Source organism: Heterocephalus glaber, unplaced genomic scaffold (genome assembly GCF_053883595.1).
Source record: "Heterocephalus glaber isolate CG9 unplaced genomic scaffold, H.glaber_assembly_v1.0 deba00001610, whole genome shotgun sequence".
Lineage (NCBI taxonomy): Eukaryota > Metazoa > Chordata > Mammalia > Rodentia > Bathyergidae > Heterocephalus > Heterocephalus glaber.
In genome coordinates this window covers 12,947,102-12,963,040 of record NW_028258381.1, presented here as the reverse complement: position 1 = coordinate 12,963,040, position 15,939 = coordinate 12,947,102, and the positions used below count along the sequence as shown (strand labels likewise).

Here is a 15,939-nt window from a genome sequence, read left to right as displayed (position 1 = left end):
CCAAAAAACAATAAGGCCCGACATTCATGACCCCCAGCTCGTCATACCCCAGTGCTAACTATCAAAATTATAGACTATGTCTTTACAAATCACTTTCTTTTTTCACTATATATAAAGAACTGACATACAATTAGTGAAAACAATGAAACAGTCTTTACCCCAATCTCATTAAGAAAGATAGAAAAATAATATATATAAGCATTTAGAAATCTCACATTGGAAACAAGCTGTAGGAAGAAATAAGAGCTATGCTTCTTTGGATGCTGAAATAGAACTGACTGAAAAACTCTCTGAGTTTTTCTTTTTTCTTTTTAGTGTCTGCAAATTGGGCAAGCTCCAGTTTATAAATAATAACATGAAAAGCTAGCATTACACATCCTGCTTTTACTGACACAACAACATTTCCTGCAAGGAAACCTGGAGTTCTTGTTGAGCAGAATGATGCAAACTGCATTTGTGGTTTCTGGATGTTTCAAGGTTGTCAGCCTGAGTTGCTTTTAGTGCCCCTTTGAAGTACACTTTGAGTCATCCTAAGTGTCTGTGTCTTCCTGGCAGGGTTTAGATGAGAGGCCAGTGAGTGAACCAGGTCCTTGGCAGACATGTAAAACAAAAATCTTTGAGATTCAAGAAGAACATGGAGGGTAGGCCCTCCCTGTCCACGGCTCTCCACCACAGATTCAACCAGGTGTGGATTAAAAATATTTGAAAAAAATTGCACCTGTTCTGAACGTGTACAGACTCTTGTCATTATTTTCTAAATTATAAGATGATTATTTATGTAACATTTGCGTTAGGTGTCCTAGGTAATCTACAGAGGATTTAATGTATGGAGGAGGATGGCACAGGTTACATGTAAATACTATGCCATGTTTCCTAAGGAATTTGAGCAACTGGAGACTTTGGCATCCATGGGGGCCCTGGAAGCAGCCCCAGAGTGTACTCAGGGAGCACTGTATGAACTATACTATTGTATTCCGAAAATAGGGCTGAAAATAATATAGCAAAGACTTGTTCACTGAGTTCATCGAGGTATAATTTGTGGGTAGTGGACAGAGTCTATTTGTGCGCACAGTTTCGTGAGTTTGAACATATTTGCTTCATGCTCGCAGAAGCACTGGAGTAAAGATATGGCCCATTCTGTCTCCCTCCAAGATTCCCTCTGTCCTTCTGTGGCCCTGGGCCCCAGTGGATGCTGATGTGCTGATCATCCCCATGAGCTGATTTACAAATCTAGAACTTTCTGCCAGTAGGATTGAGTCTGGCTTCCTTCACTTAGCCCACCCATCCTTGGTTGTCGTCTCCTAGCAGCTCGGTCCTGTGATTGCTGAGTGGTATTCTACTTCTTGGAGGCACTACAGTTTGGGTCCCTTTCCTGTGTTGGTGGCAGCTGGATCTGTTCCCAGTTTTCAGTGACAGTGAGCAAAGCTGCCGTGAGCATCTGTGCACCTGCCCTGGTACTGCACCTGTTTTGATTTCTCTTGCATAAAAACTTAGGAGTAGATTTTCTAGGGCCTCTGGTAGGTACATGATTAACTTTTTAAAAGTCAGAAAATAGCTTAGAATGTAAATAAATAATAAGCTTCTTGAGTCAGGGAAGGAGAAGTAGCAACCCCCAGGCTTCTTGAGGTGCAGTCGAGCGAGTGATTTCCTGAGCACTGGGCCCTTGGGTCCTTCGTTGTGGCAGGTACAGATGATCCCAGAGAGCGGAAGAAAAGCTTGGGACTGCTTGGAGTTGAGGCTGGCATTTCTGTTTGCTTATGTCAAATCATGAGGTCTTTGGTAGATATGTCATTTTAAAAGTCTGTATCCTTCTCTGTAAAAGCAAAGCTGGCATTTCATCCCAAAGTCTAGGTGGCCTGTGATCACTGTGTAGCCTGTGGATGATAGGCATCATCACATGCATACCTTCCCAAGACTTTCTGCCTCCCAGCTCTTCACTGCTTAGTAGCAGATGGGTGGGCGGAAGGTGTGTGTTCCACACCAGCATCACCCTGGGGTCGGCTGGGCTGCTGGCATCCAGTTCCAGCTATGTACAAGCTCCACAGTGATCTGCGTTCCCCGGGTCTGTTTTCCTGGGCAGATCCATGTTGACTGGGCTCTACCCTCCCACTTCTGGAACCATCCTCATCAATGGCAGAAACCTGCAGACAGACTTGTCCAGCATCCGAGCAGAGCTGGGGGTGTGTCCACAGCAGGATGTCCTCCTGGACAACCTCACCGTCCAGGAGCATCTGCAGCTCTTTGCGGCCATAAAGGCACCACAGTGGACTAAGAAGGAGCGACAGCAGCAAGTCAATAAGTGAGTAAGCAGCCCTCACCCCCCAGGCCACCTCCCAGAAGTGGAGATGGCAGAAGGAGACTTCACACAGTGGCCAGTGTCTGTGCTCAGAGTGGTTCTCAGCCATGGAACTGTGGCACAGCCAGCAGCAGCGGGGGTCTGAGGAGGCTTTGCAAGTGCGATGCCAAATATGATTTGTTTATCTTTGGCATGGGAGTGTGATAGGCTGGGGTGGAAGTCGGTGTGTCTGGAGCAGAGTCCCTTTAGGGGTCCCAAAATAAAAAGAATGCCAAGGTAGGCAAGAAAACTGGTTGGGAAGAGCCTTACTAGACAGGCAGAGGGTTGGAGCTTGGTTCTGCAGGTAGGTACTGAGTGGGGCAGGGTGACTGGAAGGGAGGTCCCATTGCACATGCCCAGCCCATGGACCGGACATGACAGGCCATGTCCCTTGTTACTTGCTTCTTCATTGCCGGAAGCACAGCTGGCAGGAGTGCCAATAATAATCAGCAGACATGGGAACACAAAGCACACTGTCCCAGGCCACCAGACTGTGGAGAAGCTTCTGGATTGGAGTGGAGTTTGGGTTGGGTGGTAAGAAGACTGTGGTGCATGGCTGGATGGAGAGGCCTTTAGGAGGTCAGGACGATGATCCAGGGAGGGTGGGTGTTGGGCCTTTCTTGGGAGGGTCAGCTTTGCAGAAGTGAGAAGAGGAGTTGAGGAAGCAGCCAGGGGGAGCCCTTGTGGGTCTGGGGGAAGCGCTGATGGGAGGATCGTGCTGGTGGAGACCACAGGAGTGGTCTCATTTGAAGGTCTCTCCTCGGGAGACATGGAGGGCTTTCTCCAGTTTGTAGATGAGGCAGCTGGGGCTCAGGGAATGGGGCCGTGCGGCTCACACAGGGGGGTGAGGGTAGGGCCCAGGTGGCTCCATGCCAAGCACACTAGGCTGCTCTCCTCTGGGATGGTTGCTATGCTACAGCATGTGGGATGGAGGCCTGTAGGAAGGCGGGACCTGCTGGGGAGAGGAAGGGGATTCTCCAGTACGTGGCTGGTGTTATTGCCCCTACTGCAGTATAGACAGCCCTCAGGAGCTCTCTGGTCTAAGAAGTGAAGGTGACTTGTTCCCAGCCTCTCCCCTGGCTCCAGTGAGTGGGGGTGACATGCCTTTGGTCGTGATGGGCAGGGCAGGTGGCCCCACAGTGCCCCACAGTGGGGCCCACATGGGGGACAGAGCCCCAACTCTTCATGGAGTGGGTCCATGCAGTGTCAGTCTGTGCAGAGCCTTCCCTGCATGAGGTCATCTTTGGGAGCAGATGAGTCTGCTCACACACATGGGTCCCTAAGTGGACACAGTCTGGCAGGATTATGGAAGCTCTTGTTAGAAAGAAACAAATGCAGAATGTGGTGGAGGCGCACATTACTCAGGGACCAGGAGGTGCAGGCAGAGTGGGAAGAAGCCACGATCTCATTTTGAAATAGGTGGTGGTGTTTAGACCCCAGCCACAACAGGTTCTGGGGTAGAACAAAGCAAAGCTCTTTGGACAGATGCTTACACCGTGAGGTCAAATACAGATTGCATCTGGACTCATGGACAAATCCTCCAGGGACAGGGTCCACTGCGGACAGCGGCATGTGCTACCTGTTCTCTCTTTATTTTCCCTCTTTCAAAGTTGGCACATTAACAGGGCATTCTCTGCTCCAAGGTGGGCTGATCCGTGTGCCATGATGTCTTCAGAAAGTGGCTGAGTGACTGTCATCATTTAAGTGACAGTGGGCCCTTGAATGCACAGAGAAAGGTTAATATAGAGCAAAGAAACCTATTTTAAGTTTGAGTGGGTACTTAATAAGAGGTGGCCAGGTATTGTGTGGACCACATATCACTTGATAACAAATTGATAATGTACAGCCCAATCTCATCTATAAAGAAAAACACAAGCCACCTATTTTAATTTTTAAAAATTCTGTCTACCTTGGGCTGCAGTAAACCCTACTGTGATTGTGACTGAGGCCTAAATTGAGCATCCACCAGTGCCACATGGCCCTTGTCCTCTTATCTGAGTACCAGGCAACCTTAATGGTTATCAATTCCCAGTGTGTTGCCTGGCAACAAAGTCAATTTGCACAAAAGCAATCAGAGCGAGATCATGTTTTAGGACAGTAGTTCTCAATTAGAGGGAAGGAAAACTGAAAACATCACATTCACAGCCAACATGCTTCTTATTAGCATCCCATGGCACTACTTGTTTTCCTTCATGCAGAGCTTTGGAGCTTTGTTAAAATGGGAGTTTAAGGGAGGAAGCAGCCCTCAGGAAGTTTAAGAGTGAACCTTTGTCATGAGGCTGGCTGTCACACCGTCTTGCCCTTACTTCAGCCTAGAAAAGATCGGAGTTACCAAGAGAGGACCATACGCAAGCCTTTAGGTCAACGGGCAGCGATTACGTAGCTAAGTTTACCACTTGGGATCCTAGAGCGCACTGTGGGAATCAGGCTGGTTTGGAGTAACGAGGTTGCAGAGGACACGCATGAAGATAGAGTGGGGCCTGGATACCCCAACGCAATGGTGATGGTGAAGGAGGAGGAACCAGCCAAGGAGGCAAGAGGGGAGCCCCTGGGGAGGGAGTGCAGGGAAGCAGCTCCACCAGGGAGCAGAGTGTGGTGGGGGCAGGGGGCTGTGGAGGGTCCAGTGAGGTGGGACTAGAACGGACCCCGGGATGCAGTAAGCTCAGGCCGTCAGTGACCTCTAGAAGGGCAACTTTGACAGCATGATGGGCTGCAAATCTTGTTGGAGCCAACTAAAGAGAGAAGGGAAGGAGAAAGGTTGGCAGCAGCACATTTCCCCAGGCATTTCCCTACGCAGAGGAGCAGACTGAGACCAAGGGATGTAAGAGTGAGATCAACAGAAGGACGCTTCAGAAAGAGGACTCGTAGCATCATGTCTGGGCGCTGCCGAGCCTTCCAGTTGGAACACGGCCCATACAGGACAGGGAGGCGCCTAGACAAGCAGCGAGGCGCCAGCTCTCCTGAGCCTGCGTAGCTTGCAGGAGCCGAGGCAGAGTATGTGACCTCTATTCGGAGTCAGTGTTTTTCAGGATTAAGAGTGCGTGGAGAGAGGTGATAATGATTCTGGGCACAGACTTACAGCTTAGAGGCAATAGGAAGAAAGCCCTCCAGGGAGGAGGACGATGAAAGCCTGATTTTGTGGCATAAGTGATTGCTGTGTGCAGAGTGCCTGAGGAAACAGCTGCGGACAGAAGAGGTGCAGAGCTGAGACTCTGAGGAGCTGTGGTTGCCGCAGATGGCAGGATCTGGGGTGTGAGTGGTGGGAAGGGTGGAGGTGAAGAGAGGAGTAAGCATTTTAGGACACACGATTGGGAGGTTATCTGAAAAAAGTATTTTCCCCCTTTTCCTATTGCCTAGCAAAGTTCTTACATTAGAGAGTTTTCCTGTTCTTTCGAGAAGGAATATCGAAATTTAAACGTGCAAAGACTATTTTTTCTTTTTGGTATATTACAGATCAGTAACTAGAAAAGTACTAGCTCCTACCTAACCCTAGACCTTAAAATTAAAGAAAAACTTATCGAATAAAAACATTTGGCCAGTGTTTACAGACTGTTTTGTTCTTTAAAGTTCATTCTAAGTATTGGAATCATGACTAGAAAACACCAGAAAGGATTGGAGTGGATTTTCTAAGAGTCTGGCTCCTGTCCCAAGAGCAGGTCTTTGGATGTTGTTCTACTGTCCCCAGACCACCACTCAGTGGCTCAGGGTCCTAGCAAAGCATCCTTCCCTGGAAACAAGTCAAGACCTCTGACCTTCTGCAGGATTGGTGGGTGTCACATTCATGGATGTGCAGTCCATTCCGGGACACAGAGGGGATGAGGTGCAGCCTTGTCCTTGGCAAAACCCCAGTCCACACTGGAGGAGAGGCAGTGAAGGGGTGCCTCTGACAGGTGTCGCCATGACACAATGGACACTAAAGTGGCAATGGCAAAGGCATGTCCTGGCTTCAGAATCCAGCTCTGCCACTTGGTTACAAACTTTGTTATAATGTGTACTTTCTCTAGTTTGGGTTTCCCAAATACCACGTGGTTCTCATAACAGAAAGACCCTTCTCGGAAGGTTGTGTGAATTATGTTCATTTATACATACAAAGCGCTAAAAATAGTACCTGGTATAGGATACATGCCTAATAAATGTTAATTATGATTATCCAGGCCTATTTCTAAAATTTAAAACATAGTAACTTACTGGGATTCCTTCTGTGGAGAGAATTTATGAGATGAATACATGGCATTCTTTAAATCCATAACTACATCCCATTGCACTGTGGTCTGAGAAGATCCTGCTTTGTGTTGGACTCACCCAAGACCCATGACTCCTTATCTCTTTTGAGTGCCCTGTGGTGCTCTCTGCTGGTTCTGCAGTATTTACCCCTGGTGTTCTAGTTGGTTACAGACACGGTATTTCTCCACAGCCCCAGGTCTGCTGGAGAAGGGCTTGAACTGAGTTGCTGCCCCTCTCCAGGTGTGTGCTTTCTGCACCAGCACCTGCAGGTCCCCGTGTGCAGTCTGTGAGAGTTTATAAAATTCTCATGAATGAAACACACCCACCCTTACTCCTTCTACTTGAAAGTGATGACTACATTTGGCCTTAAGATGAAGTCATATGTTTTGCTTACAACTTGCGTGGCACCTTCCTAGTGAAAGTGCTGGGACAGACCACACAGAGGGAGATGAGGTGGTACAGGGCCCAGACTGCTGCTGAATCACAAAGCCAGGCCTAGAAGAGGAGGTGGTCGGGTTTGCAATGAGGCTGCACCATGAGGCCACCCAACAGTCAGCGTAGGCAGCCAGAATGGACAGACAGAGGAGGGGGTTGGTTTCGTGTGCAAATATGATGAGAACATGCATATCTGAGAATAGATGAGTTTGCTGACTTGTTTGCTCATCTGTCTTCTTTGCTGACTGAGGTCTGGTCAGTGCATCTGGCTTGGGCTTAGCAGATTCGAATCTACTGTGTGGTACCATACAGTGGGTGGCAATGGGAGATCATGAGGTCGAGGCAGTGCCTGATGCAGCCTAGAGCTCTTCATCTTCCTCCTTTCAATGGGGACGCTGTTGGCCAGGGCATCTTCCTGGCTGGGCTCACTGATGCCCCAATCTGGGCCCAGCTATCTGGCATGCTGCCTTGGTTCATCCAGTCCCAACCAGATAGGAGAGCTGTCCATGCAATGGAAAAATGAGTTTATTTACAGTTTCGCCAGATAGGGAGGTCAGCCAGCTCACTCCCCTGTGAACCATAGAAACAGCAGTTTACAGCAGGGGTAAAACAAAAGCCAGGGAGTGGGCTGCAGATTTACCTAAACTTTGGCCCAGAGGGATGGAAGCTCCAATGCTTCTGGGCCTCAGGGCTGGGAGTGGTAGCAGTTAACACTCCACCTGAAGAAGCTTGGAGAAAGTGCTCTTCACCAAGTACTCTAAGGTTTAGAGGCCCATTTTAACCTCTGGGTTCCAGAAACACCTGAAAAGCAGGGCGTGCTTAGTGCTGGGAATTTAGGTCCGGACAGAAAGCATACTTGGGGACTTGGGCTAAACATAAAACACATGGGCTAAAAACTGGACTCCAAAAAGCTGGCTGGAGCTCTTTCTGGGTCAGAATGGGAAGTGTGTGAATAATGAAACAGACATGAAAAACTTACATGGTCATCAGGCAAGAGCCCTTGGGTCTCCCTCAAGTCTCTGCTTAGGACTCTGCACACTTCTCGGACTTGGTAAGAGCTGTTGGAAGTATCTAGCGCTGCGTGGCTGCCTGAGGGGGAAGGACCCTTAATCTCTGGGCTCAGAGTCACGCAGGCCTGAAGCCCCGGGGGAGTGAACCATGGGGCCTGAGAGGCCAGGGGAAGGCTTCCAAGGAACATAGGGTCTTCCACAGTGGTGGGCTAAACATTCGTGGAGAGTCAACAGGGCCAGCAGGGTGAAGAGGGGGACACTGTGAGAGAGAGGAGGGGGCAGGCTTCACACAGGGCAGTGTTTGAACAGGGACCTCGCATCTGGAGCACTCAAGACTGAAAGGTCCGTGAGAACAGAAAGTTACTCTGCCTTTTGTGGCAACTGGAGATTTGTGCTTTGCCTATGTCCTGCCGTGGAACTTCCTGACTACTCAGGAAGGTGCAGATTTTGCACATGGTGGGCCAGAGAGCTCAAGGCCTTCTCTGGTGAGTGCTGAGGCTCTGATTCCTCTGACGCTATGCTCCATCCTGCCCCTCGGGGACACAAGTGCCTCCTCATCAGGCCGTGTGCATGGCCTGGAGCATGAGCCTCCCCAGAGAGGGGAAGACCAGAGCACCTTCCCGAACTGTACCTGGGCTGCGCTGCTCCATCGAGGCTGCCGTGCCCCTGCAGAGTCCAACCCAAGCCCCTCTGAGGTAGTGGTGGCTTACATGGATTTTGACCACTATAAGCTTTCATGCATGAAGTGAAATTCAAATCAAAGCCTTCAGGTGTTCAGGGAGAAGACTGAGAGCTTTCTTGTCATTTCAGAACTCTTGAGGATGTGGGGCTCACTCAGCACCAGCACAAACAAACCCAGGCCCTGTCTGGAGGCACGAGGAGGAAGCTGTCCATCGCCATTGCTTTCCTGGGCCAGTCGAGTATCGTGGTCCTGGACGAGCCCACCAGCGGGGTGGACCCCTGTTCCCGCCGCAGCCTCTGGGACATTCTGCTCAAGTACCGGGAAGGTAGGAGCTGGGCTTTGTTCTACTTTCTCTCCCAGGATGTTGAGGCACAGGAGTGGGTGTCTACCATGCATGAAGAACCAAGTCACATCCCAGTGAGGACTCACTGTCATTTGCAGAACAAATGCAATCTTCACAGAAACAGAGAGATACAGTCATTAGATTGTACCTCTGTAGCATTCAGAATTGCTTACTTTGTGCTTGACCTTTGAACTCAGTATAAGCAACTACACTGTCAGTAAACATCACCACACACAATTTCATTGAAACTATCTTTGTCCCACCTGCATCCCACTCTGGAACCACATATCATTAAAGAAAGCTTTTAGAGATCATCCACTTCCTGTGTTAGTGCACTTTCTGCCACTGTGACAAAATACCCAATAACCCATAAGGAGGAAAGGTTATTTGGGCTCATGGATTCAGAGGTTTCAGTCCATGGTTGGTCGGTCCTGTTGTTTGGGCCTGTAGTGCCTCATCACATCATGGTGGGAGCACATGGAGAAGCAGGATGCAGACACCAGGGTGGCCAGGAAGCAATGAGAGAGACAGAAAAGGGCTGGGGTCCCTCCTGACATCCTCCTCAAGGGCATGGCTCCCCATGATCTAACTTCCCTCCACTTAGTGTCATGTCCTAAAGCTTCCACCCATTACACCAGCACCACAGGCTGGTGATGGAGCCTTTATCAGATGGGCCTTTGTGGACTGTTGGATCCAAACCATAGCAACTGCTTTTCTCAGATGGGGAAACAGAGGCACAGAGAGATGAATGTGTGATGTGCTCACAGCTATAGAGAAAATTCCCTGAGCCCAGGGAGGAATGAGGGTCTCTGGCTTAGCAGGTCCAAATTTCTCCTCTCCATTATTGCTCATTTCCAGTGCAGGGCATGGCTAACTTCCGGCTTTGGACTCTTTCTGCTATCCAGACAGCAAGAAAGTGCTGCTGTAGGAACTCGGTTAGAAATATTTTCCTCTGGAAAGAAACATGGGTGGTCCTGAAACATCTTGGTGCTGGTAAACAAATGTAGACACTGGAGAGACAAGATGAATACAGAGTCCCACAAAATGCTGTTTTGCTTTTTGTTTTCTCTTTTTGAGCCTAAGGCTTTCTCCTGACTTGAGCTGGAGGCCCTACTTCCTTTGGGCTAGATGAGGATTTGCTACTGAAGAGAAGTGAAGAAAAAGAGCAGGGAAGGGCTGTCCCTGTCTTTAGAGCCCAGAGGGGTGAGCCCGAGGGCTCAGTGTGTCAGTCTCATAGAAGACGGGGGATCTGTGGGTCCCCGAGAGCCTACCGTAGGCTGGAGCAAGAACAGGGAAGGATGGGGTGGAGGGGGTGCAGGAACAGTCCTGCTCTTTCTGTCCACCATTCTAGAGGAATTGCACAAGGAGGAGAGAGAGCCATTGGAAAATAGAGCAAATGGGTGTGGCGTTTTGCTCTATTCTGGCTCTGGCTTGGGCTGGGCAGGTGCGGGAGGAAAGTGTGGGTCGTGTGGGTGGCACTGGGTCCTTGGCCCTGCGGTGGCCTCATCACAGTCCCCGAGGCAGCAGACTGCTGGGAACCAGGGGGTTTCCTGTCCTCTCTCAGCCCTGGCTCCACACGGAGGGGAGGCTGGAGGCTGCAGCTGCGGGACAGGGGCGCCTTGGAGCTGGGTGGCTGGATCCAGGGCAGGTTTATCACAGGGATCTTTGACCATGAGGGGAGCTGGGGAGCACTCTGCTGAGCGGACCCAGGGCTCCCTGGCCAGGCTGCAGATGTTAAGCGGGGAGAGAACAGCACCGAGTGGGCTCCCTCGTCACCCAGAGACCAGACCGGGCTGACCACGATGTCCCCAGACATCCAACCCCCCCAAGCCTCCTCGTGCCATGTACCCATGTGCTCTTTGTGGAGAGGCATCGAAGGTGCAGAAATGAGGAAACAGCAGACTAGTACAGGACACAGATTGCCACAGGGAGGAGCTGCTTGCACTTTGAGACTGATGTACGTTAGGCTGCTGGTTTCCCTGCCATCAGGAGCAGGGCTGACCAAGAAGACGGATGAGACAAACAGACCCCGTGCCTCCTGTCCCTGTGGCTCTCCTGTGAATTACAGGGGTGAGCCCACCTCTCTTGTTTATTTTAAAAACTAGAGGTGGGCTCTTACAGGTTTAGCTGTCAGAACCTGTGAGGAATCAGCACACATCTTATTTTGGACAGGAAACTGGAGACAGTGTGGGTCAGAGAAGAGAGCTTTCTGCAAATTGTAAGTGAGGTGCTGTCCCAGTGTTGCTCACTGGTTGACAGGGAGGCTGTCTTCGGAGGGCTCCTCTGGGCCTGTCCCTGTGCTGACTGAAGTGTAAGTGGATTAGATGGGCAGTTCTAACAGAAAAATGCATCTGAAAAAATCAAAATGTATAGCCACTTATGCCCGAAGCCTCAGACCTCCAGTGACTGGCGTAGCTCTGTGAGACAGATCTCAGACCTCGAAGAAACAGGCTCCCCTGCTGAATAGACAGACACTTCTGTCTCCAGATGGGCCTGCTGGCTTCTCAGTCTACCAAGGATGCCACATGGGGATTTCTTGTTTAGTGACACATACTTTGGAACTCTCGGCCCTGGGGCCAGTGCTTCTGGGTCTCCCACAGGAAGGCCAGTAAAGAGGCAGAAGATGCCTGAGCAAATCCACACAACACAGCTGAATTCTGGTACCAGATTCTGGGCTTGCTCTGGGTGTCCTGTGCAACCCAGGAGAAAAATAAAACTGAGTTTTGATTTTCTCATTTGGAAATGGAGACAGTCACATCGCTGCCCAGGATTTTGCAAGAAGTAAATGTCTCTCTGTGAAAGCTCGTAGCTCTGTTTCGGTCTGTGCTTGCTAGACCCATGACAGGTCGTCATCTTCATTAAAATCCGAAAGCGAAGGTGACCCTGGGAGATACACCTGAGGGAGGTGTAGAGGATTAACTAATGGGCCACTCAGAATGCCCAGCTGAACTGAATCAGTGTGGGTCTGGGCGCGGAAGACCCACCTGAGGATTGTTGTCAAGGGCATAAAAGGAGACCTAGAGGGGAAAATTGGGGCTGTTTTTCTTGTGTGGTTTTCCTGATGCAAACTTGGCTATTCTCATCGGAGGAGGAGCTCAGTCCTCACTGTCACTGGGAAGGGCTGCTGTTCTTGTCAGGGGAGCCCTGATCTTCACTATGAGCATCGCTTCCTGGCTCCAGTGCAGATCCCTCAGCCTCGTGGTGCAGAGCCTTAAACTGGCTGGTGCAGGCTTTCTGGCTTCCACCCCTGGCCTTTGGGCCTTCCCGGTGCAGATCCTCAATACGGAAAAGCATGAGACACTGCCGTGGGCTCTGGGCCTTCAGCTGGACTTGTGCAGAACATTGCTGTGGGATCCATGCCCTCAGTTGGATCCTTCGGGTTTCTGGTTTGTGGACAGATCTCTTGCACCCCCGCCTCTGAATTTGACCTTTTGGGTGAATAGTATAAAATAATCCTATAAAATATGCATCCTGTTTTAAATCTATTCCCTTGCAAGCCCTGGTCAAATTCTGTCTTAGTTACTTTTCTCTCCTTTCTGAGACAAAATACCCGATAACCGAAGTTAAAGCGAGGAAAGGTTTATTTGACTCACAGTTCATAGAAGTTTCAGTCCATAATGGGCTGGCTCCAAGGCAGGGTGGCAGAGGGGCAGCAGCCCATGGCAGCAGAAGCAACAAGAGACCCTAACAATGTCTTTCTGCCCCTTTTATCCCATCCAGACTCCCGGGATTAGGGCGGTGCCAAACCAGTCACTCACGTGTGGTGGTTTAGTAATCACATGCCCTTAACCCCAGCACCACCCACTCTAGATTCAGCTGCCTCTGAGAAAGGAAGCCCCACCTCATCCATAAGAGGCTCTAGGGGGACATCCAAACACAAGCCATAACAGGAGAGGAGTAGGACAGGCTGTTGAAGTCAGGGAGAGAAACAGTAGACGTATCTCGGGGAGAGTGGAGAAAGGATGTGGTCCTTTGAGGGTTAGGATGTCTCTCCAGTTGTCCACAGCATCAGCTGAGACTGTCACGGCTCAAACGTCTGTGACCTTAACATGAACCCTTTCAGAGTGTTCATTCATTTGCAGCTCTATTAAGGTGTGGTTGACAAAGGAAACTTGTCCATGTTTATTCCATACAGCAAGCTGTTGTGATATATGTCTGCATTGCAAAATGATTAAGTCAAGGTAATTAAAATGTCCAGCCTCCCACCGCCATCCCACCCTCCTAGGGCAGAGAGGCTGAGCCGGTCCCACCACTCGGAAGGAAGAATGAATCTGTTGGGCATGACAAATTAAACGCAGAGGGGGAGAGTCCAGCAAAAAGAAAAAGCCATGATAAGGCTTTTAAAACTTTTAACTTCATCTCCCTAATGAGTCTATAATTCAATCTTGTTATTGTACTGATTAGTATTTTTCTTTTTTTTTTTTTTTTTTTTTGGTACCGGGGTTCGAACTAGGGTCTTTGTGCTTGCGCAGCAGGCAGCGAAACCACTGAGCTAAATCCCCGGCCCAGTATTTTTCTGATTCTAGTGTTGCACACCTTTCCTTGTGCTGTACTGGCTATTTATCATCTTCTTGTGTCTACTTTTTAATCGGGCTGTCTATTAATGAGCTGTAAGAGTTCTTTATATAATCTGGTCATAGGTTATATGCATTGTAAATATGGTCTATTTAAGGACTACTTTTCATTTTAATGATATCACTTAAAGTTCTAATTTTTGATGGAATCTCGTTTATCAATTTTTTTCTTTTATACATCATGTTTTGTTTATCCTAGGTAGTTCTTGCCTACCCTGAATTCATAAACATTTTCCCTTATAATTTCTTCTTAAAGTTTTATACTTTTAGGGTTTCATATTTAGGTTCATAGATCACTTCAAGTTATTTTCATGTATGGAAATAAAGGGTTGAGGTTAATTTTTTATATACGGATATCAGGTGTTCTAGTGCCATTTGCTGAAAACACTATCTCTTCCTCGGTTCCTGAATTGAGTTTATATTCTATAAAATGCTAATGTTAAATAATCTTTCAAAACTCAGTGGACCATACATGTGTGGTACTATTTCTAGATTCTCTGTTTTATTCAAATGACCTATATGTCTTTCCTTACACCAACACTGCCTTGATTACTGTAGCTTTAGAAGAAGTCTTAAAATTAGGTACTAAATGTTTTCCAACACTGTTTGTTTGTTTTAACTTTTCTAGGTCCTTTGTACTCCTACATAACTTTTAAATTTCAATATCCAATTCTTCATTTATAGCAAGTACACATAGACCTGAATTTTTATATATACCTTGTGTTTTCTAATCCTGCTAAATTCAAGTACAAGTTCTAGGGGCTCCTACAGATTTCTTAGTATTTTCTCTGTAGATGATCATTTCATCTACATATAAAGATTTTGCTTCTACCTTGCCAATCCTATCCTAATTGTGTCATTTTATTGCCAGACTATTTTGGTGGGGCCTAGGTTTCAAAGTTTAATGGACAGATAAAGAGTAAGCATATCTGCCCTTATTCCCCACCTTAAGGAGAAAGCATTGTATCTTCTCCATTTATATAAGGCGTTCTCGCTGCAAGTATAGAGTACATGTCTTTAATCTGTCGAGAAGTTTCTGTTCTACTTCTAGTCTCCCGATAGCTTTTTTCCATGAACAGCTGTAGAATTTAGTCCAATACTTTTTCTCCAACTAGTGATAGGATCATATGGTTTTTCCTTTCCTCTGTTAAAATAATGACTTTTGGGGGTGGATCTTCCAGTGCTGAACCAACACTGCCATCCCTATAACAAAACCACTTTCTACATCCTGCCAGATCTGACATCCAATAGTTTGTTTTGTTAAACAAATTTCTATCTATGTTCATACTTTTTCTTCTATTATCTTTATCCAGTTTTAGTATTGGCACAATGTTGATTTCCTAAAATGAGGGGAGAAGTGTTCCTTCTTTTTTCTGCTTTAATTGTTTGATATAATTTATCAGTTAAAATGTATATGAGCCTGTTGTTGTCATATAGGTAGGTTTTCAAGCTAGGAATATACTTTCTTTAATAGGTGATATTCCAATTTTATATTTCCTCCAGAGTTAATTTCATTAATTTGTCTTCCAAGGTACTTCTTAGAGGTTGTCAAATTTATTTCAAAACAGATTTTTGTAATCTGCTTTCTATAGCCTTTTAAATTCTGTAAAATCTGCGGTAATGTCTCCTAGGTCTCGATATTGTAATTTAAAAAATGTATAATTGATATTGTGTAATAGGAAGAAAAGGTCTAAAGGAGCAGGGGAAGTGGGAGAGGTAGGGGAAAGGAAAAAGGGAAGAGAAAAAACATGAGAAAAGGAAAAAAATGGAAACAAAATCTTTGCAAATAGGGAAGGGTGGAGGGGGTGAAGGGAGGGCAAGGGAAGGGGAAATAAAAAAGAACCAAGATGCTCATGTAATGGTACAAGATCCCAATGATGAATGTAACTGTATTTTATACCTAATTTGTACCAATAAACTTAATGGGGAAAAAATGTCCATCGCCTCAAAAACTTATGCTTTACCTGTGTGCTAAGAACATTTAAGGTCTAATCCCCTAACAGTTTTCGTGTATACGATGCACAATACCATGCGACGTTATTAACCGCAGTCACTCAGTGCGCTACTGCACGATACACTGCAGAACATATTCATCGTGCAAAACCGAGACTTGGGCTGGTGTCTCCCTGTTCCTCCCACCAGCAGTGCATCCCTGGCAACTGCTGTCCTACCTGCCACTGGGGGACTCTAGACGTAAGGGGACTTTTGTTTGTGGACTTCCGCTTCCTCACGAGAAGCACGTCATCTAGACTGCATGTAGCTCTAGGGCAGGTGTCAACTCGCTCTGATCCCAAGCAGGCACCGAGCAGATTTTCTCAGCATCAAAGAACTAAAGG

The 15,939-nt window shown here is 47.7% G+C and overlaps 1 protein-coding gene across 1 annotated transcript in view; it reads left to right on the top strand.

Moving 5' to 3' along the window:
* The window catches only part of Abca13 (ATP binding cassette subfamily A member 13), a 267,945-nt gene that overhangs the window by 66,694 nt on the left and 185,312 nt on the right, over positions 1–15,939 (top strand). The window contains exons 16-17 of the mRNA XM_087196525.1: positions 2,081–2,299; positions 8,815–9,011. Coding sequence (XP_087052651.1) covers positions 2,081–2,299; positions 8,815–9,011 — 416 coding nt within the window. The remainder of the gene's footprint in view (positions 1–2,080; positions 2,300–8,814; positions 9,012–15,939) is intronic.